General features: G+C 44.2%; 2 protein-coding genes and 1 long non-coding RNA gene across 4 annotated transcripts in view; 1 reads left to right on the top strand and 2 right to left on the bottom strand.

The window, feature by feature from the left end:
- CAPN5 (calpain 5) overlaps positions 1–225 on the bottom strand; it is a 45,787-nt gene extending 45,562 nt beyond the window's left edge. For both annotated transcript variants that reach the window (XM_085510125.1, XM_015852495.3), the window contains exon 1: positions 101–225. The gene's annotated coding sequence lies outside the window, so the exon portion shown is untranslated. The remainder of the gene's footprint in view (positions 1–100) is intronic.
- Positions 226–1,912: 1,687 nt separating this feature from the next.
- On the top strand, positions 1,913–4,868 carry LOC107308519 (uncharacterized). Its single transcript, XR_001552832.3, has 3 exons — positions 1,913–2,024; positions 3,723–3,838; positions 4,680–4,868. It is a non-coding gene; the product is annotated as an uncharacterized LOC107308519 (long non-coding RNA).
- A 7,655-nt stretch (positions 4,869–12,523) lies between these two features.
- The window catches only part of ACER3 (alkaline ceramidase 3), a 48,652-nt gene continuing 33,639 nt past the window's right edge, over positions 12,524–27,536 (bottom strand). Inside the window, exons 7-11 of the mRNA XM_015852492.3 lie at positions 25,419–25,477; positions 22,411–22,512; positions 20,701–20,805; positions 18,766–18,811; positions 12,524–18,548 (exon numbers count right to left, since the gene is read on the bottom strand). Of these exons, the coding sequence (XP_015707978.2) occupies positions 18,495–18,548; positions 18,766–18,811; positions 20,701–20,805; positions 22,411–22,512; positions 25,419–25,477 (366 nt within the window). The 3' untranslated portion in view covers positions 12,524–18,494. The remainder of the gene's footprint in view (positions 18,549–18,765; positions 18,812–20,700; positions 20,806–22,410; positions 22,513–25,418; positions 25,478–27,536) is intronic.

The raw sequence follows: 27,536 nt of genomic DNA on the forward strand, positions 1-27,536 counted from the left end.
GTCCCCACCCTCCCTAGGCACAGCACGTAGCCACAGCCTCGGGGTTAAAGAAGCAGCAGGGAGAAGCCCTTCCATTTGTTATCCCGGGGTTCCTCGGTACCTTCGAACTGCTGGAGCTCCGATATCCCACCGCTCCGCTGCAGCCGATCCCGGAGCTTCGATGCCCGCAGCGCTCCGGCCCCAAGCGCCGCCCCGACGGGGAGGGCAGCGCCGCGCCTGCGTGGGGCCGGGAGATGGGAACGGAGGTGGAGAGGGATCCCCGGGAATTTAGGAGTTGGGTTGGGAGTAGGGGGTGGTGGGAGGAAGGGTGCAGTCGGAGGTGGCTTAAGGGTTGCGCTGGGAGTGGGGAATAGAAGTGGTCGGGGGCTGGGAAAGATGGGAATTGGGGGCTGGGGTTAGGGATTGAGGGGGTTGGGGATGGGAATTGGGGTGGGGGTTATGGGGCTGGGAGTGGATAGCAAAAGGGTTGTGGGAGTGAACGAATCTACGGGTGAGAATTGGGGGTCTGGGGTGGGAACTGGGGGGACTAGGAGTGGGAATTGGGAGCTGGAGGTGGGAATTGGAGTGGGGGTTATGGGGCTGGGAGTAGCAGTAGGGGTGTAGGAGTGGATATGGTGAGTCTAGGGGTGAGAAGTGTGAGGCTGGAATGAACTGGGGAAATGGAAATGGGAGTTTGGGATCTGGGGGGTGAGAATTGGGGGTTGAGGTGGGAACTGGGGTCTGGGAGCAGCAGTTGGGGTCTGGGAGTAGATATGACTTTCAGGGGGAGCATAGGGGGTCTGGAGTGGGAACTGGGGGACTAGGAATGGGGACTGAGGAGCTGGGGGGTGGGAACTGGGGTGGGTGTTAGAGGGCAAGGAAGAGCAATGGGATGTTATGAATCTATAGGTGAGAAGTGGGGTCCTGGAGTGGGAATTGAGGGAATGGGTGTAGGAATTTGGGATGTGGGGGGTGAGAACTGGGAGTTGAGGTGGGAATTTGGGGGCTGGGAGCAGCATTTGGGACCTGGGAATAGATACAAGTCTCAGGGGGATCATAGGGGATCTGGAGTGGGAAGTGGGAAGCTGGGGTTTGGGAATTGGGGGTATCAGGGTGGGAGGTGAGAGGTGAGGACTGGGGGGATGAGGGTGGAATTGAAGATCTGGGGGAGAGAACTGGGGAGCTGGAGGTGGGAGTTGGGGGGATGAGGATAGGAACTGGGGAGCTGGGAGTATCACTGTGGGGACTGGGAGTGCATACGGGGAGTTGGAGGGTGAGAATTGGGGATCTAGGAATTGGAGGCTGGGTGTGGGAATTGAGAGGTAGGGTGGGAATTGGAGGTCTGGGGGTGAGAACTGCGACTTAGGGTCAAGAACTGGGGGGTAGAGGTGAGAATGGGGGATTAGGAGTAGGAATTGGGGATGGAATTGGGTGACTGGGGGAGCTAGGAGTGGGAATTGGAGGTGTGAATTAGGGGAAGTGGAATAGGAAATGGGAACTGGATTTGGGAAGGAAGGGGGTAGGGGTGGGAATTGGGGCAACTGTGATGGGAGTTGTGGGGATGGAGGTGGCACCAGGCACTGACACCAGCCCCTAGGATCTCCTCAGTGCCTTCGGGTATTGCCTGTGGAGAGGAGGGCAATCAGGGTGCAAGATTTGCTTAAGAGCCTTCCCAAAAGAGACATGTTTTTCAGAACCTAAATCTGTTCCCTTTCTTTGCTTTGCAAGAGGGAAACTGAAGCTTGGAGGAGGGGGGGCAGGTGCTTGGTCCTATGTGCAGTGGGGCTGGGGTGGGAAACGCCTACTTTGGCCATGCAAATATACCTAAAAATGGGCTTTTGTTTTGTAACTTTTGTCACATATTCAAATCATGCACTATTTGTGTTGGGGCTATTTTAGTTCCTTTGCCAGAGTGTCGTTCCAGGAATGCAATGTTTTCCCTGGCAGCAAAAGCCTTTGTTCGTGTGTTTTCTTCCTCCTTGTGTGTTTTCCTCTCTGCTCTGCAAGCCTGGGGGCTGCTGTGGTCTGGTTGTGCTCAAAACCAGGTCAGTGCAATGACCCCATTCCATGCTTTATCTTTCCCCTCTCCCCTCACCCCAATAAAATATACCAAGAAAAGGAGGGGTTGTGGGGGGGATTAGGAACCCACGATGGAAAACTCCAGCAGCAAAAGGCAAAGTCAAAGATCAGAACAACCAGAAAAGGTGAAATCTCAGTTTGTGAAGGTTTTTAAGGGGGAAGAACAGACCATATGCAGGTCTCCAACCCCAAGCCTCAGATCTTCAGTAATGGCCCCAAAAACAGGGCAGGAAGGGATGCTCGTTCTGTTTCGTTAAGTGCTTTAATTGGCATCCATCAACATTAATTGATTGATGGCACTCCAATAATTATGTTAATACCTCGGTTATTAATTAGTGATGGGTGATAAACACATCATCCATCCCAGCCATATGCATATCTGTTGCCTTTCATAGTCTTCCATAGAGACAATGGAAGCAAAGAGGCATTTTTACCTGTTTGATGCCAAATGGAATCATAGGATGGTTTGGGGTCATTGTTGTGTTTATAGGGGTTCAGGGGTTTAGGTTAAGGGATTAATGGGGAGAGGGGCATGTGTGGGTGCTTATCATTCCCAGTGGGGACAGGGGACTCTGTACTGGGCAAAGGGAAGGAATGAAAAAGCAGCAAAAAGAATAAGGAGAAATAGGAGAGAAATCGGCAACTGGAGCCTGGTGTTATTTCAAATTATGTGCATATAATTGATATCAGCACATGGTGGTTCATCATTGGGATGCATGAAGCTGCAGTGATGGGAGTGACATGAAGGGTGGGCAAGGAGAGAGGGTGAAATACTGAGGCTTTAAGAGTGGATCCTATAAATAACGTTGGAATAAAGGGAAAAATATGCCATAAATAAAGTAGAAATAAAGAAAAATACAAAGTGTTGGCAAATTGTGATTCCTTCCCCATGCCCTGTCCCTCCTGTAGGAGCCTGGAGAGGGGGAGCAGAGCTTCTGCCCCTTTTTGAAGGTGCCAGCCAATGAACCCAACAGATGAACCCAACCAACTGATGAACCCAACTGATATATCATAGAATCTTATTGTAGAATCATAGAATGGCCCAGGTTGAAAAGATCACAGTGATCACCTCGTTTCAACCCCTCTGCTATGTGCAGGGTCGCCAACCACCAGACCAGGTTGTGCCCAACCAATGAACTCAACTGATGGACCCAACCATTGAGCCCAACTAATGGACTTAACTGATGGACCCAACCATTGAATCCAACCCAGTTCCTCTGGCTGTGCTTGAATTGAACAGCATTTTTTCTGACTTTTACAAAGTCGCTCAGCCTCTGGAATACCAGTAATGTATTCTCTCCTTTTCCTCTCCACATGATTGCAGCATAATCTCCTCCTCACTTGATTTATTTAAGCGGGCCTTCAGATGCTCCAGTAATGGGAGTCATTTAGGTCCCTCTGCAGATATGTATTTATTTATTGCTGTTCATTTAAGCTGCAGAGCCAGTTGGCAGGAGAGAGGCAAGGCTGGGGTCAGAGGGATGTTAAATTATTTGCTGTCAAAAATAGCTGGTAGAGGAAGTTAAATTCAGCAAGGTCGTTCAAGGTCATGGCCAATCACTGGTGGGAGGAGAAGGGCATTAATTAGCTGCTTTATTTATGGGGGTCATTGTGACCAGTTGGTAACAAAGGGAAGTGACAGCAGCTCCTCTTGTTTTTGGCAGAAGCAGCTCCTGAATGAGAAGCCAAATCGCTGTCCTTGATCACGATGGGGAAGTTTGGGCTATAATTCATTGATGTGTCTCCCATGGAGATATGCATAGTAGGGTTCAGAGGGCAGGTGAGTATTTTGGTCACTTACAAAGACAGGCCATTGCCCAAGATTCTGTCACCTCTTTAGGTAGCCAGGCCAGCCGCTGTGTATCCTTTCTGTTAAATCTTGTATTTGAGTGGAACCCATCCCACTATGCCTACTCCCCATATGACCCACAAAGTGCTCCAGAACCTTCACAACTCCATTGCCTTTCTCTGGACACACTCCAGGGCCACAATATCTTTCTTGTAGTGAGGGGCCCAAAACTGAACACAGCACTTGAGATGTGGCCTCACCAATGCCAAGTAAAGAGGGAAGATCAGCTCCTGCTCCTGATGGCTGCACTGTTGCTGATACAAACCAGGATGCCATTGGCTCTTTTGGCCACCTGGGCACACTGCTGGCTCATGTTCACCACCTGTGAACCAACAGCTCCAGATCCTTTTCCTCTATCCAGCTTTCAGCCACTCTGTTCCATGCCTGTAGCATTGCTTGGTGTTGTTGTGGCCAAAGTGCAGGACCTGGCATTCAGTCTTGTTGAATTTCATCCCACTGGCCTCAGCCCATCAATCCAGCCTAGTTTAAGAGCTCTGAGAAAGATCAGAATTCTCCTCCCTTCCCATTTTCCCCCATCATATATAAACTAAGGTAGGAAAAGCAGCTACTAAAGTAGGCAGATGTGCCCAGGAGTGTCTGGGGGCCAACCAGCCTTATGGGTTGTTGCATGGCCTTCCACAGGGAAGCATCTCTACCAAAACAGCCAGATTTTAATGGATCTTTTCAAGTTAAATGGATCTTTTCCATCCAAAGATCCCTATCAAGAAAACCTTTTGTCACTAATAGCCCATTTTCCCCCCTATTCTTTCAGCATAAAATGAAAGCTGGATACCGTAACACACAGAAAAGCTTGCTGAAAGCCACTCTGCTTTCAGCCTCACTGCTGAACACATTGGCTGTGGTTTCTGGATGTGGCAGAGCGGATGCATCTGGCTGGCAAACAGCTCACGTTAATTGATAGCTCTGCTGGGAAATCCATACCGTTAAATTCTGCACTTAATTGTCTGTATCTGCGCTTCCTTCCACACAGTCACAAATCAAGGGAGCTTCGCAGCGGGCCGCCTGGCGTTCAGTAAGATAAAAGTCAGACAGCAAGAAGCTTGCTTGCAAAGGGATGGGAACGTGAAGTTGTGATTGATCTGAAAGAGAGGCAGTGCAGTGGCAAAGGCATCTGGATCAGTCTGCATGTGTGGGGATGAAATTAGGGCAAGTGCCCCAGCTGAACCCCATCTGAATGGAACTCCCAATCAGAGAATGGCCTGGGTTGAAAAGGATCACAATGATGATTTGGCTTCAACCCCCCTGCTATGTGCAGGGTCACCAACCAGCAGATCAGGCTGCACAGAGCCACATCCAGCCTGGCTTTGAATGCTTCCAGGGATGGGGCATCCACAACCTCCTTGGGCAACCTGTTCCAGTGCATCATCACCCTCTGGGTGAGGCCTGACACAAAGGAGGGAGGATTCTTTGCACCAGTGTATCTGCTGTACACCACCTCCTAAAAAAGCAAGATAGCAACTGTGACTGCCAGGTTCCTTATGTTCCTAAAGAGATCCAAATCGTTCCTGAAACTCTTCTGGAGTGCTAGAGTCTGGCTGGGGTCAATCAGCAATGATGCCAATGCCTTGGGACATCAGCAGATAAAAGCTCCCACCTTGCCAGGCTTCCTCATGGCACAAGCAGCAGGGCTGTGGCTCTGGGAAGCCAATGCCACCTCCTGGCCATAAACCCTGCAGGACTTGGTTCACCCAGCTGCAAGAGGAGGCTCACGATAAGACCTTAAAGCTTTCAGCAACTCCCTGAAAGGAGGTTGTAGTGAGGTGGGAGTTGGTCTCCTCTTTCAGGTAACAGCAGTAAGTTGAGAGGTAATGGACTCAAGTTGCATCAAGGGAGGTTCAGGTTGGATATTAGGAAACATTTCAGAAGGAGTGGCGATGCATTGGCACAGGCTGCTCAGGGAGGTGGTGGAGTCACCATCCATGGAGGTGTTCCAGAACCATAGAGATGTGGCACTGAGGGATGTGGTCAGCTGGCATTATGGGATGGGTTGGGGTTGGATTTGATGGTCTCAGTCATGTTTTCCAACCTTAACGATTCCATGACTTTAAGACACCAGGGTTCAGCTGCTTTGGCAGGGATGCAGCCCTGCATGAAGCAGACAGCAGTGCAGGATGAATTCAGGAGGCGAACTTTATTTTTCATTGGGGTTTTCCACCAGACAGTTTGGAAAACTGTTGCCAGCCAGCCCACGTTCCTTGGAGCAGGGAAGAAGGAAAGGAGCAAACAGCACCACTAACCTCTCAGCTGCTCTTAATTTCTGGCAGATCAGGAGTAGCCCACACAAATGCTGACTCCAAACAGTCCTGCCAAGCTCTCTATAGACAATTTTTCTGCTGATTTTCCACCTTGGAGTTGAAAAAAACCCCAATAATTGTGTGTTTTTTGTGTTGTTGTTTTTGTCCTCTTCCATCATCCCTGCTTTCAGCTCCCATCAGACATTCCCCAGAGCATCACAGATGTCTGATTTCCAGTGCCCAAGAGCATACAGAGGGTATTGTGGAGTCAGAGCCACTGGGCTCAGTGATAGGATGAGAGGTAATGACCTCATGTTACAACAGGGCAGGCTCAGGTTGGATATCAGGGTAAATTTCTTCTCCAAAAGAGTGGTGATGCATTAGCACAGGCTGCCCAGGGAGGTGGTGGAGTCACCATCCATGGAGGTGTTTGAGTAATGTATGGATGTGGCACTGAGGGACTTGGTCAGTGGAAATGGTGAAGATGAGTTAATTAGACTTGGTGAACTTAGAGGCCTTTTCCAACCTTAATGATTCTGTGTGATACCACTTCTGGGCTGTCCTCCTTGAGTTTTGGAAGTGACCAGCTCTCGGAACACGGAGCAGGAACATGTAGGACACATAGAATACCCCTGGGATTTTCCCCACCATTTCCCAGGCAGATGTTTCCATTCTACCAGCTGTTCTCCTTTCATAAGAACCACTTCTGGGACGCTTCAGAGAATCATAGAGTCACTGAAGTTGGAATGAATGCTAAGATCATCTAGTCCATCAACCCCTCCCCACCCAGGCCAGTAAACCAGGCCAGTAAACTATACCTCTCAGTGCTATATCCACCCTTTTCTTGAACACCTCCAGGGATGGTGACTCCATCACCTTTCTGGGCACCCTGTTCCAATGCATCACCACTCTTTCTGAGAAGAAATCATTGACCTTTTGGCTCTTGTCCTGGAGGCTCTTAGGTTACTTCCCTCTATCATTGCCTTCAGCCCAAAGTCAGTGTTTAGTGACTCCAGTCTTCGTGCTGAGTCCTGCACTTGGTGAGGAAGCCAGCTCCAAGCTCTCGGATTACACAGCTCGGGGAATCTTGCTCGGGTCTTAATTAGAGAGGTCACCTCTACGTCCCAGCTTCATCAGCTTAGCTTCAATCAGTAGACAAGCATAAAACTATTAGCACAATCAAGATTTATTTGCTGCAGTACAGTCTGGCTGGAAAGATGGAACTGAGGGTGTGGGAAAAACAGCGATGGGATTCTTTGTGTAAAGCTCAGCATTAGGGCACTGCTCAGCATCTTTGTCTAACCCCTGCACTGGGTTTGGGGTTTCACCTGAGCCTTCACTTGGGTACAGCCCCTCAGATATCATAGAAGCATAGAATCTCAGAATGGTTTGGGTTGGAGAAGACTTTAAAGCCCACCCAGTTCCACCCCCTGACATGGGTTGGCTGCCCCCCTACCAGCTCAGGCTGCACAGGGCCCCATCCAGCCTGGCCTTGGGTACCTCCAGGGATGGGGCACTCACAGCTCTATGGGCAGCACAGCCAGAACCTCACCATCTTCTGAGCATTTCCTCCAACATCTAAATCTCCTCTCTTTTCATTTAAAGCCATTCCCCCTTGTCATCACTTATCTACCCTTGTAAAAGTTGGTCTCCCTCTGTGCTCTTCTCTTGCAGTATTTAGTAATTGGCTTCTGCCCATTCCTCCTTGCCTTTTAGGGAAAAATACTGCATAGTCACCAAAATGAATATCCAGTAGAAGATGTTCCCAAACACGCTTTCTCTAAGAGATCTTTGACACAGCAGTTTATTAGAGCTGCCTTTATGGGAAATGGACTCAACCAACATATTAAGAGCTTTAACCATTTCAATACACATCACATACTGGGAAAAGCAACAATTAGCCAATGAGGCTGCTGGTTGCCACCTGTGTTATGGAATCATAGAATGGTTTGAGTTGGAAGGGACCCTTAAAGGCCATTGGTTTGAGTTGGAAGGGACCCTTAAAGGCCATCTGCTCCAACTTGCCCTGCACTGAACAGGGACACCCACAGCTCCATCAGTGCTCAGAGCCCCATCCAGCCTGACCCTGGGTGTCCGCAGGGCCAGTGCTTCACTACTCTTAATGTAAAGAACTTTTTCCTTTCCCCCCTCCTCTTCACGACACAACTGCATTAGTCAACTAAATGAATAATGATGTAGTTTCTGAGCAGCCCGTGGTGCTGCCAGGAAGCTGTTGCCTCATTAAGTCTGTGCCACTTTCACTCACACAGGGATGCACATCTTGGCTGCTGGGCAGCATTACAGGAGGTGAGAATTTGGGTCTTTTTTGGGTTCCAGTCTCTTTAAAGGAGACAACATTGCTCATTCCGCAGTCAGAGCAATGGGAGGGAAGTGGGAACCCTCTGATCCTACAAAACAACACAACCATTAACTAGGATTTTTAGGCAAAAAGTTACCACCTGCTCCCAATTAACACTTCCTGCTTTGCAGCGTGGAAGGAAGAGCACTCACTCCAACTCTCCCCCCATCTCTCCAACCCTACAGGCTCGTGCTGCAATTAAGCCTGATCTCATTAACGAAGCACCGCCAGACCTGGCTGGGATTAGGAGAGGAGATGCAGGGGGAAGACAGGTGCTGCAAGAAGTGGCAGGGCTGATTCACAGCTTGGCTCTCTTCCCCTGAATCAGCATGAAAAGAATTAACATCCCAGGCTGGCAACAAGGACAGCAGCCAGTGAGCTAATTATATGGCCCTCCTGTAATCCGTGTTCCTCCTCATTTTTTAATAACTCAAGTGATCTCATTGATTTGCCAGTGGAGAAGGAAGGGCTGTATTAATTAGCCAGCTAGTGCATTGTGCAAAGCATTAGGTAAGGGAAAGCGAAGACAAAGTGATCAGCTTTGATATAAAATCAGAGGAAGAAAGAAATAAAATGGAAAAAGAATAGAGAAAAAACAGACCCAGTAGTGCTCATATAGCACAGCAATGACAGTGCTCAGTTCTGGGCACTTCATTACAAAAAGGAATTGAGGTGATGGCCTTAAGATGTGCCAGGGGAGGTTCAGGTTGGGTATTAGGAAACATTTATTCTAAGGATGAATAGTGATGCATTAGCACAGGCTGCCCAGGGAGGTGGTGGAGTCAGCATCCCTGGAGGTGCTCAAGAGCTGTGATGTGGCACTGAGGGATGTGGCCAGTGGGTATGGTGGGATGGGTTGGGGTTGGACTTGGGGACCTCAGTGGTCTTTTCCAACCACGGTGATTCCATGACTCTCTGGAAACCCTATTGCCATGTATGAGGCTGGGAAATCGTTCTGCCCAAGGATGTAAATCTATCCCAAAAGTATAATCCATCCCAAAGCATCCCAATTGTTTCCTCGTGGTGTTTTATTAGATCTAATGCTGTACACAGCCAATGAAATGCCTTTCCCTCATTGTCTGTCTTTGCCAGAAGCATGGATGCCAAAAAGAGAGAGAGGAAAAAGGGTTTTGGAAGTGAGGAGTTTCTGTTTCAACTCTTAAGCCAGGTGGGAAGAAATCCAGTCCAGTGCTGGTGATACTTCAGGAAATAAATGATAAAAGGTCTCTCTTAGCACTCATCTTCTTACAGAGAGAAAAGGAATTCAGAGCTCATTGCCTGATGCAATTATGCTAGTACACGGGAGGTGGCAGCATCCCTCTGAAATGCAGCTAAAAGCTTTGATCACCTGGTGGCAATCAGAGCCCAGCTTTTATCAGGAGGGTGAGAATTAACTCAATTATGGTGAAACAGCCCAATTAGGGGTGCAGAGTACCAGCCCTCCGTCCAGGCACGCAAAATGAAGAGATGCTGTTTTGGTTGTACTAAAGGATCAATCTCCATACAAATACACATTCCTATGGATGTTCATTCATACCTTCATATAGATACACAATGTTTTCTGAGAGCAAAGCATAAGACTCAGAACCACTGTCACACCTCTGATGAATGATACCAGAGACTCCTCCTGCTCTCCCTAGTTTGCTGACTCCTGACTTTATGTTAATTGCAACTGAAGCAACCCCTGACCATAACAGACTGCGTATAAACACGTATGTAAAATACAGCTTGGTTGCCAGTGAGTGTTTTCCCACTTCTACTCCATCCTGAATATGAACACCACCATACCATGGTCTACAAAGAGGGGCTTCTACTCCATCCTGAACACAAACACTGCAGTACTATAGTCCATGGTCCACAAAAAGGGACATCTACTCCACTACGGTCCATGGTCCATACAAAGGGGCTTCTATCCCATCTTGAACACAGACACCTAATAACATGAGCTGATGGACAAACACACTGAAGAGCCACAACTGCGTGGGAGGTGTGGATGTGAGCACATCAGCTGCAAAGCAAATTGACAGCAAATTGCCAAATTCCGGGGGGGAATGTGGCACGGAGATCTTCAGTAGCAACACATTAATCAGCCCTCCCACTTCAATTAATGCAAGCAGCAAGAAAACCCAGCTGGAGTTTGTTTGCTTTTCAAATGAGCTGCATAAAAATATCCCTTCTGTGGCAGTGAGGCTTTGACATCATGGCTTACAGGTTCACTGCTGGTTTTAATCTCCTAACAAGCACTTAGTCTGGTTTGAGTTCCAGCCAAAGCGAGATATTAAATATGAGATTAAAGATTTGAACTAATGGGGAAAAAAAAACAAAAAGTAAATAATAATAATAAAATTGCTTGGAAGGCTCCAAACCAATAAAATCCTTCTGAGTGCTTATGAGTACCTGGACAGGTTTGCCCCACTGCAGCATGGATTTGGCTGTCCTGTTCATTGCTTCTTGTAGCTGAGGAGAAGTCAGACTTGTCCCCAGGCTTACACACAGCTGAAGTGTTTTAACAAATTCACTCCTTTCCGCTGGTGAGTCAACACGCCGGCTATGAGGAAAAAGCACTGCTCAAGTGAAGCATCCCCATAAATCACTGCAGCTTTGATGCTCAGCCAGCCTATAAATATCGGCGTTTGGACATCAGTTTACATCAGCAGAACAACTCAATTAATTCAGTCCCTGGGTTTCTGCAAGCTGTTCTTTCTTAGTGTTCACCTACATGATCTCTGAGATGAGAAACCACTGAGTTGGAGCCTTTGATGGCACAAGGGCTGCTGGGTGCTGTGCTGCAGTTGTTGGGTCCCCAGGAGCTGCACCTCATTGCCACTAATTACTACTAACTTCATTAAATCTGAGTGCACTAATTATGGAGTCGGCCTCTGAGTGAAGCAGGCTGATCAGGTTGGATGTCTTTCAGTGGTGACTTGGGCTGCAGTGGCATCCTGGCTTGTATCTTCTCCCAGGTATAACAAGTGATAGGATGAGATGTAATGGCTTTGAGTTGTACCATGGGAGGTTCAGGTTGGATATTAGGAAACATTTCTTCTCAGAAGGAATGGTAACACATTGGAATGGGCTGCCCAGGGAATCAATGTCCCTGGAGGTGTGGCACTGAGTGACGTGGGCATGGTGGGATGGGATGGGGTTGGTGATCTTAAGATCCAACCTTCTCCATGATAGTGGAGTTGTCTTTCTGTCCTGTCCTTGTGAGGACCACCTGAGGAGACCTGCAGGACCCTCATCTGGCTTTCAACCTGTCACTTCAGGCAGCCTATGTTAGTTCTATCCTAGCTGCTGGAGAATGGGCTTTTTGAGGAGGCAGTGCTGGTGCAGGAGGCCATGAAGAAGGCCTTTGAGGACACCTGGATAGTGCCTAAATCACCATTCTTTAGACTTTAAGTCTTATTTTCCATAAGTCTGGGGTCTGCTTGCGTGGTCTTTCTGGGCAAGAGCCAATCCAAGACCACCTGGGTTTCACAAGGTACATTCACAAACAAAAGGAGTCTTGCACTGACCCATGGGGGAGATGGATCCATCACAGCTCCATTAGCAACTCCATCACAGCTTCAGCAGCTCCATCCGCGTGGTACCTGGTCTCTCTGTGTAAGACAAAATAACTGCGTAAGTTGCAGAAGAAATATTGGGACAAAAATAAATAAATAAATAAATGCAAACTTCACACCCGAGGACTTGGAGAACTCAGCTCCAACCATCAAGGCCCTCTATGCTCTTAGCTGCTGCATGGGCATAAAGGGGAGGGTTGCCATTTTGCAGTCATAGGGAACACATGAACCTAAATCAGATCCTACAGATGAGTTTTAGCAATGTGTTTGCATCCTTTCCCAGCACTGGGAGGACAGATGCTGATAGAGCAAATCTACAGAGAACTGAGAGCACCATTTTCTCAGCAGGTCCCATTCTGTAACACACAACCATGCAGATAATTATCCTCTTCTTGCCAACCAGTGAATACAAAAGCCAAAAAACACCTGGGAAAAGTGATACTTAAAACAAAGTTCTTTAATAATTTGAACTATAAAGACACAAATTAGTGCCTGACCACAACATGAATAACAAACAAAATACATTAAATATCTCAAAGCTACGGTGCTCGCAAAACAAGATAGGCTGATACACAGAAGCCTAATGTTAGTTACCAGCAAGCCTGGTACAAATAATCAGTTCAGTACTATCAAAATTGTCAATAAACGCTGCTCGGTGCAGCTGTTTTACAAGTTTTTACTGTTTTTACTGCCGTTCGTCTGTCACAGTGTATTTATATGTCTGCAACAATATACTGAATTTCAGGAAAAATAAAACAAAAAAACAAACCTAAAAAAATATTACGTTAGAACCAATAGTGTCAATGTTAAAAAGTTTGGTCACGTTAACACGTGGTCTTTTTCATGCCCAATACAGATGTTATCTGCTAAGACAGTAAACAAGGCATCATCAGTGCATTCAGCTCAGTTTAATCATCAACATCACACAGTAGACATCAGTTTGGGAGATTAACAGAAAATCCACCCCTCTTCTGTCTAAGGGGTCACCAATTTAATTTAGGAAGCGTTTTGGTATATGGGTTGCTATGGGGCATGTGGGAAAACCCAGCTTTTTTGTTCAATTTGAAGAACAAGGCATACGTTGTTCCAGGGGAAGAAGAATGACGCTGAGGTTATCCTTGAAGCTATTTGTATAATCTCAGTAGCCTGCCCTCAGCATCAGGCAGATGTGTGCACTCCACTTGTGCAAAACGTTTTACAGGCACTGGTTCAGAGTCTTGCAATAGGTGGATTCTCATCTTGTTGAGACTGGATACCTTCACAACAAGTACAAATGGAGATCCCAAGTGAGAGACTCAGGCATCAATCCTGCTTCCAAAATCGTATGTATCAGTGGACTGGTGAGCTCCAAAAATGAAATGGGGCTCTGCATAAGGTGCCTTCTCACTGCCCATCACTGAACTACGTATGCTTCAATAAACAGTAGTTATGGGGTTCAATCCCTCATCCATCTTTATAAATGGGAGAAGATCCAACAGCATCAGGGATGTGGGATAGCCAGGCACATTTCAGCTGTGTACTGGGTAACTCCATTTCTGCAAAGCAGCCATGAGAAGTGCCCTGACTTATGCATCAGAATGATTTTTAACATAAACCAAAGCCTGTCTCCACCTACCAAGGACCTTCTGTGGACCTCAGGGAAAAAAGACATCTTCAGCTCTCAGAAAAGACTTGCAGCAGGTCAGGCACTTGGCTGCAGTAGGCAGTTGTGGGTGAGACATGGAAAAGACCAACCTCCAACCAATTTGAACAGATGTACATTAAATTCTCTGTAGTTTTATCATGGACTCCCAAGGAAAGCTGGCAGAGGATGTTCCAGATGCACGAAAAGCATTTTCACTTGTGTATGAAATGTACGTCACCTTCCGTCCTCAGAGAGCAACAGCTGGATAATTCATAATGAACTGAATGTAACATGTTGTTTACATCACCTCTATGGCAGAGTGCAGAGTCAGCACGAAAGGTTAAATATATAAACATCAAAACCCTCGAGCTTGCTACACAATGATCTAAAGTGCTGTTATAAAGAAGGCGGTGGATGTAATACTGTGGGATTCTGTGCTTAATCTTTTGTTATTCTCTTTCCATGTCAGATTTCTTAATCTCCTTCTGCCTTTCGCTTCTCATGGGTAATAAAGACTCCTTTGTTTATCTCTTTTCATAACAAAGTCTCACAGTCAATCAGTAGTTTGCATTTTAAGCCTCTCACTGCCTACTTATAAAGTGCAGATGGGGAGATCTGTAAAGCAAAGCAATGTCCATTACAACCACATGGCCCACCAGAACGAATGCATTCCTGGATCTTCAGGTCTACTGAAGAAAACAGCAGTGCTGGTTCATTACAGCTCCTCTTCCGCTACCAAGCATTACAGTGATTTATTTCACCACCTGCTACCAAATGCCATAAAATAAATATCCACAGGGAGAAACTGGTTTCAAAAGTGGGATGACTGAAATTCTTGGACGCAAATACTAAACAATGTGGTGGTCACTGTGAGAAACATGAGTGGTACTGGGAGGATTTTACGTTCTTATGAGTTTCAGGTGGATGAGCTAGTAGAAAAACTCATTCCGCCATTAGAAATCAAGTGCTGGAAGCAAATGTATGTGGCCAAAAGAATCAACTGCACTTCAAATCATACAGCTCCCTTCAGGCAAACAAAGCAGGGCCAAGGATGAACACAACGGCAATATTAGATTAGAAGAGAATTAAAACTAATTACAGGACAATCTTTCCTACTAGATCTCTCCTAAGGTCACATCAAATTAATTGTATGCCGTATCTTAGCGTTAAATGTCTCTTAATACACTGCCAAAAAAGGTTTCACTTCATCTGTCTCAATTAAAGTCCTCCTCCTCACATCTCTATCTACATCCAACTTCTGCGTTCAGAGGATCAGCAGACTGAGCATTGGCAGAAAGTCTGACAGACACCAAATGAATGTGGATGTTTATGTAGAGTGATCAGTCAGACACAGACACATACGATGATGCTGTTGCAAACCTCAGGGGCTGCAGACTGCTCTGACACCTGCATTTTCAGGCGGACAGAATGAAGGGCACAGGCACTGTGTAATACACGACAGAGGTAGATCGGCAAGTGATAGGCTGCATATCCCCATCTTGACACTGGGGTAGTCTTCTAAACACTCGCTGGTAGCAGATCTTCTTCGTGCTGAAAGGAAAAGCATTAGAATGAGGTCTGGAGATGACTAATACTGCAAGCTGGCTTCAAACACTGCCTTCAAAACACAGACAAGATCCCTCTCAGTGGTGCGTTTCTGTTTATTGTGTCTCATCTTCAAATGGCAATGCAGGTCTTAAGGATCCAGAAAGTCTTGATTCCTGCCGTGGTGTTCTATACTGACAGAGTCATTCTGACATTTCTCTACTGCTTCCCAAAGAAGAATTCTTCATCTCACAGTCTGCAGAACTACTCGCTGCTGATCTGTGCCAAGCTGATGGGCTCAAGGTGACAGAATTCTTGGTTCTTCATAGATGTTCAAGAATAAAAGGGTTCCTCGTTATTTTTAAATCTATCTAACACGTACTACAGGATTCATATTAAAGGACACCTGCTATTTCTGTAATTCCCTTTGAAGTAGCTGCTGTCTGAACCCTACTTGAAAAACAGGATCAAAGATGACCAACCTTGCAAGATGTACTGCACCAAAAGTTTGGGATATGCTGCTCTAGGGACTGCAGAAAGAAAAAAGCACATCATACAAGCAATATGAATAGAAAACAGTTTTAGCAGACATCTCTCTAATTACAGAAGTAAAGATGTATCTCTTTCCAGGCACTAGAAAACATTACAATTTAAGACTGGCTTCCCATTTTCATTATCGCTTACAGGATCAGTAAGGCAGTCAACCCAAAGCACCCATCATGTTAGATTACTTATGCTTAGAAGGATATACATATAAATTACATTCTTCAGGGTCTAGCACAACCCAAAAGGCCAACGGAAGGGTGGATCATGGTTATTTGGAATGAAGGAAGAACACAATCTGCCTAAGTTTTTAAAGATAAAAAACACTGCTGGTAAATGATATGAATGAAAAAACTAACAGCAGCTTAAAATTAATTGTAAGAGCTTTTCTGATTATTAGTTTTTAGTCTTGACAAATTAATTCAACAGGGTCTGAATGGAAGTTTGCTGCAAGTGTGTGGGAGAATGTACGAATTCCTTTAAAATACACCATTCTAGAGATGCTTTATCAATAGTTTTTTAGTATACTGTGGTTCCTGTAATTACAGGAAAGAAAAGCAGAGCCCGTACATCCTACAGAAACAAAAATAAGGTCACTAAAATAAAGGTTTTGTTCTTCCTCTTAAAAATAATATCCTACCTAGCAAACATCACTATGGACTGCTGATATGTATAGCCTCTGCACTGCTCCCGTTACAGGACTCTTTTCCCAATCTTATGGAAGCTGCAAATGTACTCAGGAAGAAAGTAAGATACAGTGTGCAGAAGCATGCTTGAGAGAGCCAGGAGGGGAACAGGCAGGCACTTATGTTCAAGCTACACTTTTCAAACAGTTCTCAAATCTCACTAGAAGAAAATATGACTTCTGGGTAATCACAGACATCTGGTCCAAACCAGCACTTTCCTCCCTCTGTGCTAGTGGTTCCAAACTCTTTCAGTTTCAGGATCCCTCACATTTTCCAGAACAGATGTCAACCTCATCTATATAGAACTAGAGGCTACCGACAACATATATGTCTAAAAAATGTTGTTCAGAAGCCTTGTTAACTGATTACAGGTCAAAACGCACTGCTCTTAGCACGTGCTTAAACCTTGCTGGAGTCATTAAAGATTAAGCATTGTTTTCTAGTCCTGAGTTTGGATCCCAAGGGTCCAGACTTAGTCACCATAACCAAAAGCCATGATTTTGTTTGGAGGTTTGCATCAGTAGGGTTGATACAGAGGATATACATAAGGCTGACTTCTTCAACCAGGGAGACAGCTTTATAGTTACTCTACTGTGCCTCACAGCTGTGGACCTGTTTTAAAATCAATACAGAGCAGGACTTGCAATCAGTCTGAGCACTTCCCTTTTTCCCTTGTTGCAAGGATAAATCCCTCAAAGCATCATCAATTGCATAGCACAGCAGCTTGAAGGTCCAGAGACAAACTACATTTAGCCACCCCAAGCTCTGGACAGACAAAATGAGAGCCTCCAATATGAGGTATATTTTGAAAAACTGTTAGTTCAATTTCTTTTCGTTCTTAATTATTTATTTATTATTATTATTTATGCTTACTTACTAACTTTGATCAGCTGGGTAGAAAAAAAAACCTGCATAAATCAGAGGGTTTGTCCCCATTTAAGAGCCAAAGGTTGGTGTTAAAAAGGTATTCAGCTTTCCACAGAGGAAACCATGTGATGGAAACATTAAGAGCAAGCAATCAAAATGCTGCATGTTTTGGGGTTATCCTCAGCATAAATCTTGTTATTTAGACTTTCTTCAATATTTCTGAATAAACAGATGCTTCTGAAAGTCACAGCAGTACTTAAGACTCATAAAATAGTAGAAAGGCATGATTTCAAAGCTGAACAAGCACACATCCACAGTGTTTGTCGATCTGCACTAAGACTGGAATAATGGGAACTGGAAAGTATGGAGAGAAAAAGAAGGCATGTAAATAAAAAGATTTTAGAAGTGTTTCTTGTGGTTATACAGTCACCTGATGGATCACTAATCAAACAAATAACTCCTATATATCACAAATGTCTTCTCTCATTCACACCCTGGAACATCTTCCATGATGTACCTCAGCTGGGCTAACACAAAATTGATACGAAATTAACTAAGTGGCACACGGATCCCAACCTTTTTGCTTAAAACATCAGTTACAAAGGAGACTGTGGAAAAGCAAGGACAGAATAAAGCCCTAAATCAATCATACATACTTCATTAATTGTATGAAAGTGCAAGATTAAAGTAGTTCAGGTTAAGCATTCAGTTCACTATAGTCCACAAAGATGCTCAGCTTGACCATCAGTGACCTGTTTTTATCATTCAGTTACTAATATTAGTTTACACCACAGAAAAAAACAACAACTGAATGAAAAACGTAAGCAACCCACTTCAAAAATGGTTAGTTTTCTGTGACCAGCACGAAATATTAGCTCAGTATCATCAGCTATACAACATATACATAAAAATATTGTGTCTTAATCTTTGTTTTAACAACGTAGAATAAAGCTGTACTAAGCATTATTCTCCTAGTGTGCCAACTCTTCGCTCTGTTCTGGCGGGCAGGCCTAGTAACACAGAGAAGTCCTTTTGTAGCAATGGGACTTGACTTGATCCACGATTTTGACAATCCAGCCATAGTAAGTGTTGAATCACTTTATTCAGCCAGGCTAAGTGGATGCATGTGACAGCTTAGGTCTCAGTCAAAGCTTCTTGGGTGGCTCCACAAGAAGAACAGGCCATATTCCAAGAAGAAACTGTTAAAAGAAAAATACAAAGAGGAGAAAGATTTCTTGAAATATCTCTTGGAATGGAAAGTAAACACTGCTGACAACATCTCAATTGCACTTATTGGAATGCAAGTAGAAAGCAAAGGCAAGTATCATTACAACAGGCACAGCAAGCAAGCCCCAGTGTGCATTCAGGCTTAAGATATGCAAATGCTCCAGTGGACACAAAATATAGGTTACTTACCTTCACCTTTGGCCTGTGTTTCAGGAAAAGTGTCCTTGTGTATAAACTGTGGAAGAGAAGGAGAGCACGCTTGAAATTTGACAGATAAGACAGCATACGAAATAATAATCAAGCGCTAATGCTTGTTTTGTTTTCCAACTGGAAAATAACTGATACTGTGATTTTAGAACTAAACATCATGACTACATTTACACAAAATGGTAAACAGCCCACAGTAACTCCCACTGCAATTAGCAAACAGACCTATACAGTCAACTATGTGAGCTTGAAGAGAGAAGTTCTCTCTGCTCAGGGAAAGATCTCAGGAAACACCCGAGAAGGATTTGGAGGTGTTAGTTGATTAAAGACTCAACATAAGCCGGCAATGTGTGCTTGCAGCCCAGGTCAAACATATCCTGGGCTGCATCAGGAGAAGTGTGACCAGCAGGTGGTCACCAGGGGAGGTGATTCTGCCCCTGTGCTCTGCTCTTGTGAGATCCCACCTTGAGCACTGTGTCCACTTCTGGAGCCCCCAGCACAAGAAGGACATGGAGCTGCGGGACTGCGTCCAGAGGAGGGCAATGAAGGTGATCAGAGGGCTGGAGCACCTCCCCTACAGCGACAGACTGAGAGAGCTGGGGCTCCTCAGCCTAGAGAAGGCTCTGAGGAGACCTTATAGCAGCTTTCCAGTACCTGAAGGGGGACAACAGGAAACCTAGGGAGGAGATTCTTTATATAAGGGCAGGCAGGTAGTGATGGGGCAAGGCAAAATGGCTTTGAACAAGAAGAGGGTGGATTTAGACTAGATATCAGGATGAAATCCTTTACTGTAAGCATGGTGAGATACTGGAACAGGTTGTTCAGAATGGTTATGGATGCTCCCACATAGGAGGCATTCAAAGCTAGGCTGGATGGGGCTGTGAGCAGTGTGGTCTAGAGGGAGGTGTACCTGCTTATAGCAGCTGGGGGGGGGGGAACTAGATGATCTCCAACCCTAACCATTCTATGACTCCATGAACAGGAACTAGATAGAGCCTGTCATTATGGGAGGGTGAAATTACTGGAGCAGCTGTTTTATATATACTATGCTGTACTTTATATATACATACATATATATATATATATGTATATATTTACAGGTATATACAAAACAAACAAACAAACACACACAACTGTTGGATCAGCTACTGGAATTGTACTTATTTTCCTTGAATTTTATTTTTACTGGCTATTTTAGCATCTGACAAAAAAAATGCAGAGCACTATGTCGAGTGTAGCAAAACTGATGCGTGATCATGTTTTCTCACCTATACAGGATGCGCCCGGTAGGTAATGAACAGACTAAACATAAAATCTGCATTCTGTTGACTTTCATCCCTGCTTCCAGTAGATGGTGGTATAAGGCAACAACAGAGACAAGGTCTGCTGGTTGCAGACCTGCTAATCAGGGCACTTAAATGTGTAAGTCTCATTCTAAAACTAACATCCCACACTTCTGCAAACAGCTCTGCTCCAACTTCAGCTGTCACCCTCCTGCTCTATAGCATGATGCCTGATAGTCCTAAGGAGTGACAGCGCCTATCAAATAATTAATTACACTTGTAAAATTAAACACATTCAAGCACTTGAGGATTCTCACACAAGAGCAGAGAGATATTAATGGCATATACTTGGAAATTAATTAAAACTGCAGAAGTATTCAACTGCTACAGACTTCTCATTTCTAACCTGCATTTTCCTGTAGAATCATGACTATCTAAAAGACTGATGGTTATTTTGGAGAACATACATTACTAGAGTTTACAGATGAGTCACTAAGAGGAAGTCCACTTCCTACAGTTCATTAAGAGGTCATTTTCCTGCTCTTCTGCTGACACAGCATGTTGAAATAAATCTGAACCTGGGAAAACTCCCAAGGCTGCTTTATGATCATCCAGTTTAGAAAACATTTCCTACCTGAGCAGGATATGAAGATAAGAGCCCAGGCCTGTGAGAATGTGCCACCACGCGTGAAACTGTGTCACAGCGCCCAAAACAGGAGGCATCTTCTCTCGTAGTGCTCTGTAAGAAAGAAAACACTGTGCAATTGTTTTTGTTGGGGTTTCCCCCCCTCCCCGACCCCAAACAGAACAATCTCAGACTTGAGTAATCTTGACTTAAATTTCAGAGTGTATATATGTCATCCCAGCAGTCTCAAATGAGTTCTATCATTCCTCAGTCCCCATCCCTGGATGTGCTTAAAAACCTCAGGGACATGATTTAGCAGAGGGTTGTTTGTTAGGGTAGTATGGTTAGGCTGCAGATGGACTCAATGATCCTTAAGGTCTTTTCCAACCTGAGTGATTCTATGATTCTATGATGGAGAGAGAGGGAAAAAAGGGAAAGGAACTAAGTCACTGTGGTTTCTCCTGCTCGCCTGATTTCTTCAGTTGACTCCTGTTTTGGATGTTGGTGGAGCAAATGTGAACATCTGCCCATCTTCTTTGCTGACCTGTACTTCGTGTTCAGTCAAAACAAAAAGGGAAAATAGCAAAGACTGCAGGCCTAAGGGAGAAAAGTCTGAAGCTTCTGTTACATTTATTTACTACACTACGTTACAGTGTTCACGCCCCTCCACTAAATGCTAATCCCTGAGCTACTGATTAGGTTTCCAACTCAGTCACAAAATTAAACACAGCTTTGATTCAAGTCAGACCATTAATGACTACTGGATCCAAAAAGAGTCACCACAACCAGTGTTATGATCTGAGCCTAACAAAGCAACCCAATAGGATAATTATGTACACCACAGACACTGAGGGTCAGCTTCTCTATGTTATATACATAGAGTCAAGATGGGATTTTCTTGTTGCTGGCATCAACATCTCAAATTCTTCCAGCCTATGGTGGAATATAAGCATCACAATAAAGACAAGTGCTGCTATGCAACTGTCCAGCACCAAGGGATGACACACTCAGAAACCAACGTGTAGGTCTACTGTTCTTTTCTTGCACATGTACAGTATCTGCCATATAACAAGATGGTGAATTCCTACATGCTTTATGTGAAAGCCAATTTCTTTTTTTACCCCATTTGGCAATAGACTAAGCAGAGATTAAGTCTTTTTGGCCTCTTCTACAGTGCTAAGCCATAAGACTTAGGCTAATAATAGGCATAATGCAATGGCTCACAGAGTTACTGATCTTTGAGACACTCAAATTGCTGCTATTTATTGGTGACATATATATTGCAGCAGATATTTCTTCAACTTGCAGAACTGCTGCTTTTGATATCTTCCTAGGAAACGATAAGAGTAGAAACAAACAACAAAGAAAAAAAGGATAAAAATCTCATTCAGATGAAATCGAGTATGAAGAGCAGACTTCAGTAAGGCACAGATCCTCAAAATTACTTTGGTGGCATTACTTTCCCTCCATTTAAATTGAAGTTAAAGAGAAATACCTATTATAAGAAAAATAAAAGGAATCTATTCATGAATAAGAAAACCTTTAAAAGAACTGTTCAGTGCTGAATGTAGTCATGAGCAAACTGGATAAAAGCCTTGTGAATGCTTTGTAGGCAGCTTATCAAACATACCTTGAGTTAGACTTGAATATACACAGCAGAGAAAACAATGCTTTATGCTAAAAGATTACGAGCTAGCGAGACAAAGTGAAAGTGCTCACCTCAATTTCTCACAGAAAATGTTGTCCACATTCCAGAGGAAAAATCCCATTAGAAATACAGTTAAAGATGTATAGCCTAGACCTCTAAGCCATGGGTATACCCTGAAGAGAGAAAGAGAAATAACAGCTTAGTTCAATATGCTTTAAAGGCAGCTTGTAGCACACATAAATACTATAACATACATGTAAAGTGCTTCATTTAAGAAGATACCAACTGCAAATTTAATCTATTTAAGTATTCATAGAATCGCAATAATATTTGAGATGGAAGGGTCTTTTTTGAGCTTAAAGGACATCCAGCTCCCTGCAATAAACAGGAACAACTACAGTTCCATCAGATGCTCAAAGTTCCATCCAGCCTGACCTTGAATGTCTCCTCCAGCGATGAGGCATCCATCACCTCTCTGGGCAACCTGTGCCAGTGCTTCACTACCCTTACCATAAAAGAGTTTTCTTATATCCAATCTAAATCTCTCCTGTTTTAGTTTGTAACCATTTCTCCTTGTTTGCCCATATTTTCAATCCCTTGGATCATTTTTGTGGCCTTCCTCTGGGCATGCTCCATCAAGTCCATGTATTACTCTGCTTCTCCTGAATCAGCATTCTCTGGGATTGATCTCCTTGAGACTTTGCTTCTACACTACTAATTGCTTGTTGCATTATGAATGAGAAGTACATGGGAAACTGAAGTAATCCAAAAGGTAGTAACCTGTCAGTCCCACATGTAATCTTTCAGTTAAAGGTTAGCCACGTGACAATTGAGGACACTCCCAAAAGAATAATGTATATTTCCTATGCAATATACACTGGGAACAGAAAAAAGAGAATAAATAGTGCTGTTTTGTGAAGAAGTATGAGAATTTGGCATCACTCGTTAACAGGGAACATGCTCTATGAACATGTTCTATGAAGCAGAACCAAGAAATAATGAAAAGTTGGGGGGAATGGGCAGGAATGATAACAAAGAGTGGGGATAGGAGGAGGCAGCAGCCTGAAAGGATTTATGTGCTGCTCTTTACATGGAGCTCAGAGCAACTTCCAGCCCTACACTAGGAAACAAGTATTAACTTCATATGAATCCAATTAAAGAAATAAAACAGAAACGCAGAAACAGCAGTCAAAATGTAAGTTAGAACAGGCCTGGGGAACTACTAGAACTACAAACAGACAGACAGAAATGCATTTTAGCAACACAGAGAGGAAGTAAATCCAAAAGTATAGTCAGGGCTGGCTTCTCGAGAAGAGAAAGGGCACTGTCAGGGTAGCAAAGCTCCTTTCCCCATCTCAACTTTCTAACCACAGTTTGCGTCAGTATAACTGAAAAGGGAAGTCAGTCTTTGTAACATTGCAATGAAGTGATCTAATTAATGAAGAAAATACATTCCAATTCTTTCTAAAACTGCAGGGAAAAAGTAGGTAGAACTTCAGAGATTAAATTTGCTGGTGGAAAACACTGGATGAAATCCTAGAAGGATGGCAGTATTGTTGGTAGTGACATAATGGCAATGCTTTGGAAATCATCAGCATTCACAAGAGTTGAATTCGTAGAACTGGAAAGGCAGCAGACCCCAAGAGCTTACCTGCATAGAGAGTAATTTAATCTAAATGATTAGAACTGTGCTGAATCCTTGTACAAGAACAAAATTAGATCGACTCGAACTTGATTCCCCTTGGATATGAATAGAGGCAGCATCACTTGAGATCTCTATGCTATGATTAAAATTTACATGTTCATGAGTTTGAAAAGTGCCTTTAAGTTTCTATAGCTGCAAGCAACACACGATCCATTTTAGATTTGTTTGTTGTTTTTTTTTGTTGCTTGATGGAAGTCTATGAACATTAATGCTTGGTTTGTGGAAATTTCTCGAGGAAAGTTTACTTTACATTTACTATGAGAGGGGTGAGGTGTTGGAACAGGCTTCCCAGAGAGGTTGTGGATGCCCCGTCCCAGGAGGTGTTCAAGGCCAAGTTGGATGGGGCCCTGGGCAACCTGGTCTAGTAAATGGGGAGGTTGGTGGCCCTGCCTGGCAGGATGGTTGGAGATTCAGGATCCTTGAGGTCCCTTCCAATCTGGACTATTCTATTCCATTATATCTACACACGTCTAAATTTATCTATTCAAAATCACAGTGAAAACTGTTGTTTACATTTTTGACTTACTATTTTTCACTTTTGAATTTTAGATACTTGAGTAGGGACGTGGAAAGGAACATTTTGACGGATGAATATTGACTCCAAGTGTAGAGGTATCACCTTTGTTTGATAATAATTTGCTGGCTTCAAGAATCACAGAATCACAGAATGACCCGGGTTGGAAGGGACCTCAAGGATCATGTAGTTCCAACCCCCCTGCCTGCCAGGGCCACCAAACATACACATTTACTAGATCAGGTTGCCCAGGAGACCCCATAGATCCCCATAGAGACCCCATAGATCCCCATAGAGACCCCATTGACCCCATAGATCCCCATAGAGACCCCATAGACCCCATAGATCCCCATAGAGACCCCATAGATCACGTTGCCCAGGGCCCTGTCCAACCTGGTCTTGAACACCTCCAAGGACGGGGCATCCACAACCTCCCTGGGCAGCCTGTTCCAGGGCCTAACCACTCTCCTAGTGAAGAATTTCCCCCTAACATCCAACCTAAATCTTCCCTCTTTTAACTTAAAACCATTTCCCCTAGTCCTGCTATTGTCAGCCCTTTCGAAGAGTTTACTCCCCTCCTGGGAGTAAGTTCCCTTCAGGTATTGAAAGGCTGCAATGAGGTCACCTCGCAACCTTCTCTTCTCTAGGCTGAACAAACCCAACTCCCTCAGCCTGTCCTCATAAAGAAAACGCAAAGAAGTGGGGGTGTTCTCTTTCAACCAGAGCACGTGAACTAACACTATGTACCTAGTTAAAGAAATTCTGCCACCACTCATTTCCCATGTTATGACCACCAGAAAAGATACACATACTAAGATGCTTATAATATTGAGCTACTAGTAGTATGTAATAACACTTACCATAATACTATATAAACAGATCGTAGAACTATCACAGAAACTAGTGTTCCATACATGATCTGTAAATAAAAGCAGAGATAAAGGTCAGTAGTGGTATTCAAGAGACTTTATAAAATACTAACTGAATAAAACTGTTTGCATCTTGACTGTTATTTCTTAGCCTGAAGAAAACAGAATCCTGGCTAAATTTCTCTCTGGGTCTTCCATAAAACAGACAAATAGAAACAAGGTTATAATCACACTGTGTATGCAATTATAGGAAAAGTCAGTTGTGCAAAGCTGCTGCTTCTTTTCCTTGAATTAGAAAGCAAACACTAGATGGCACTCAATAAACACCTTGGCATCAAAAGGGTAACTCACTCCCATTACTTATTCTCTAGCTGTAAATTTTAACCCCTGTTTGCATAAGCTGAAAACACATTTGAAAGTTATACTTCTTTCATTTACGTTTGATTAATGTTTTTTCTGAAGGAAAACACTTCAAGAGTCTATGCACTGCGCCCACACTGAGCACCAGCATGGAAGAAACTTCCCAGGGTGCATTTGAAATCATCTATTCCCAAATTGCTAGGATTCAGTCTACATATACAGAGAAAAGGCTGCATGCTCTGAGAACTCCCATGAGCAACATCTGTCTCACTGTAAGCTCGATGAAGTTGAATGTAAGGGTTTGACAAATAAAAGGTCAAAGTAATCATTTTTTTCCTGCCTCACGATCTTCAAATCACTCTCCGTTTCTTTCTCCATAGCCTTAGGATTCACATAATACCACCTCCAAGACTTATAGACTAACAAAGTGAAGCAATGGAGTCTGCCATGCTTGAACAGTGATGCAGAAGCCAGTGCAGCATAGGGGATTTTCAGACACCAATGGCTTCCCTTTACTGTGATAAAAACCCATTTTAGTGGGTTTTTAAAACCCACTAAGCCTCACAGAACAGTTGATTTACATACTGGTGTCTTCACCACATTCTGTCAGCCTCATCTCTTTCCTTCTTTTAGACTACACTGTCTTCAAGGCTCTGCCATAATGGAAGCATTCAGCTATTAATATCCCCACAAGCATATGCACACAACCATTCACCTGACACAAGACAAATTGCTGTAACAGCGTTTAATAAAACCAACCATTCAGAAGTCCATAAAGGCCAGCTTCCAAACTCACTTTAGCTTTAAAGATGATGTTTAGTAGCACACGCTGTATTATCAGCGCATACATTCAGAACATGTCAGACAATGGAATCTTTATGTTTGACAAGAGATAGAAGCTCCAGTATTGGCTATGTGAAGCCATTCAGCTCAGCAGCTCTCTATTTGCATTCAGCATGAGATAAATAAATGCAGTAACTACACTATTGTTACGTGCATACTGCTCTGTAAACAAAGTAAAACCAATTCCAGTTCCCCTGCTGGAGTGCAGAACATAAATCAGAAAATCTGCTAGGTATGGCCCCTGCTATTGAGTGCTGATCAGCACCATTTGAAGTTGGAAAGGAGATGTAGTGCTGAGACTGCTTACTGCTGGGTGCTCCATGTGCTGCTGCAATTCTGCACTCACACTGAGAAATATTTGCCTCTCCATCACATTGACAAATACAGACTAAATTTATAAGTTAAATCATAGAATGGCCTGGGTTGGAAGGGACCTCAAGGATCACGAAGCTCCAACCACCCCCTACCACAGGCAGGGCCACCAACTTCCACATTGAATACCAGCCCAGGCTGCCTAGGGCCCCATCCAACCTGGCCTTGAACACCTCTAGGGATGGACTGGGCATCCACAGCCTCTATGGGCAGCTGTTCCAGCACCTCACCACTCTCTGAGTAAAGAACTTCCCCTGACATCCATCCTCAGTCTTCCCTCCTTCAACTTGAAACCATTTCCCCTTGTCCTGCTGTTATCTACCCTGTCAGAGAATTGACTCCCTTCCCATTTATGGGCTCCCATTAGTTACTGAAAGGCCGCTATGAGGTCACCCTGCAGCCTTCTCGAGGCTGAACAAGCTCAGCTCCCTCAGCCTGTCTTCATACGAGAAGACCACTTCATGGAAAAGACCACTAAGATCATCTAGTCCAACTGAATGACCTTCAAGCTTTTGCTATGTAACTTCTCTGTGT

The sequence above is a fragment of the Coturnix japonica genome, chromosome 1 (genome assembly GCF_054131305.1).
Source record: "Coturnix japonica strain WE chromosome 1, WE-NBRP24, whole genome shotgun sequence".
Lineage (NCBI taxonomy): Eukaryota > Metazoa > Chordata > Aves > Galliformes > Phasianidae > Coturnix > Coturnix japonica.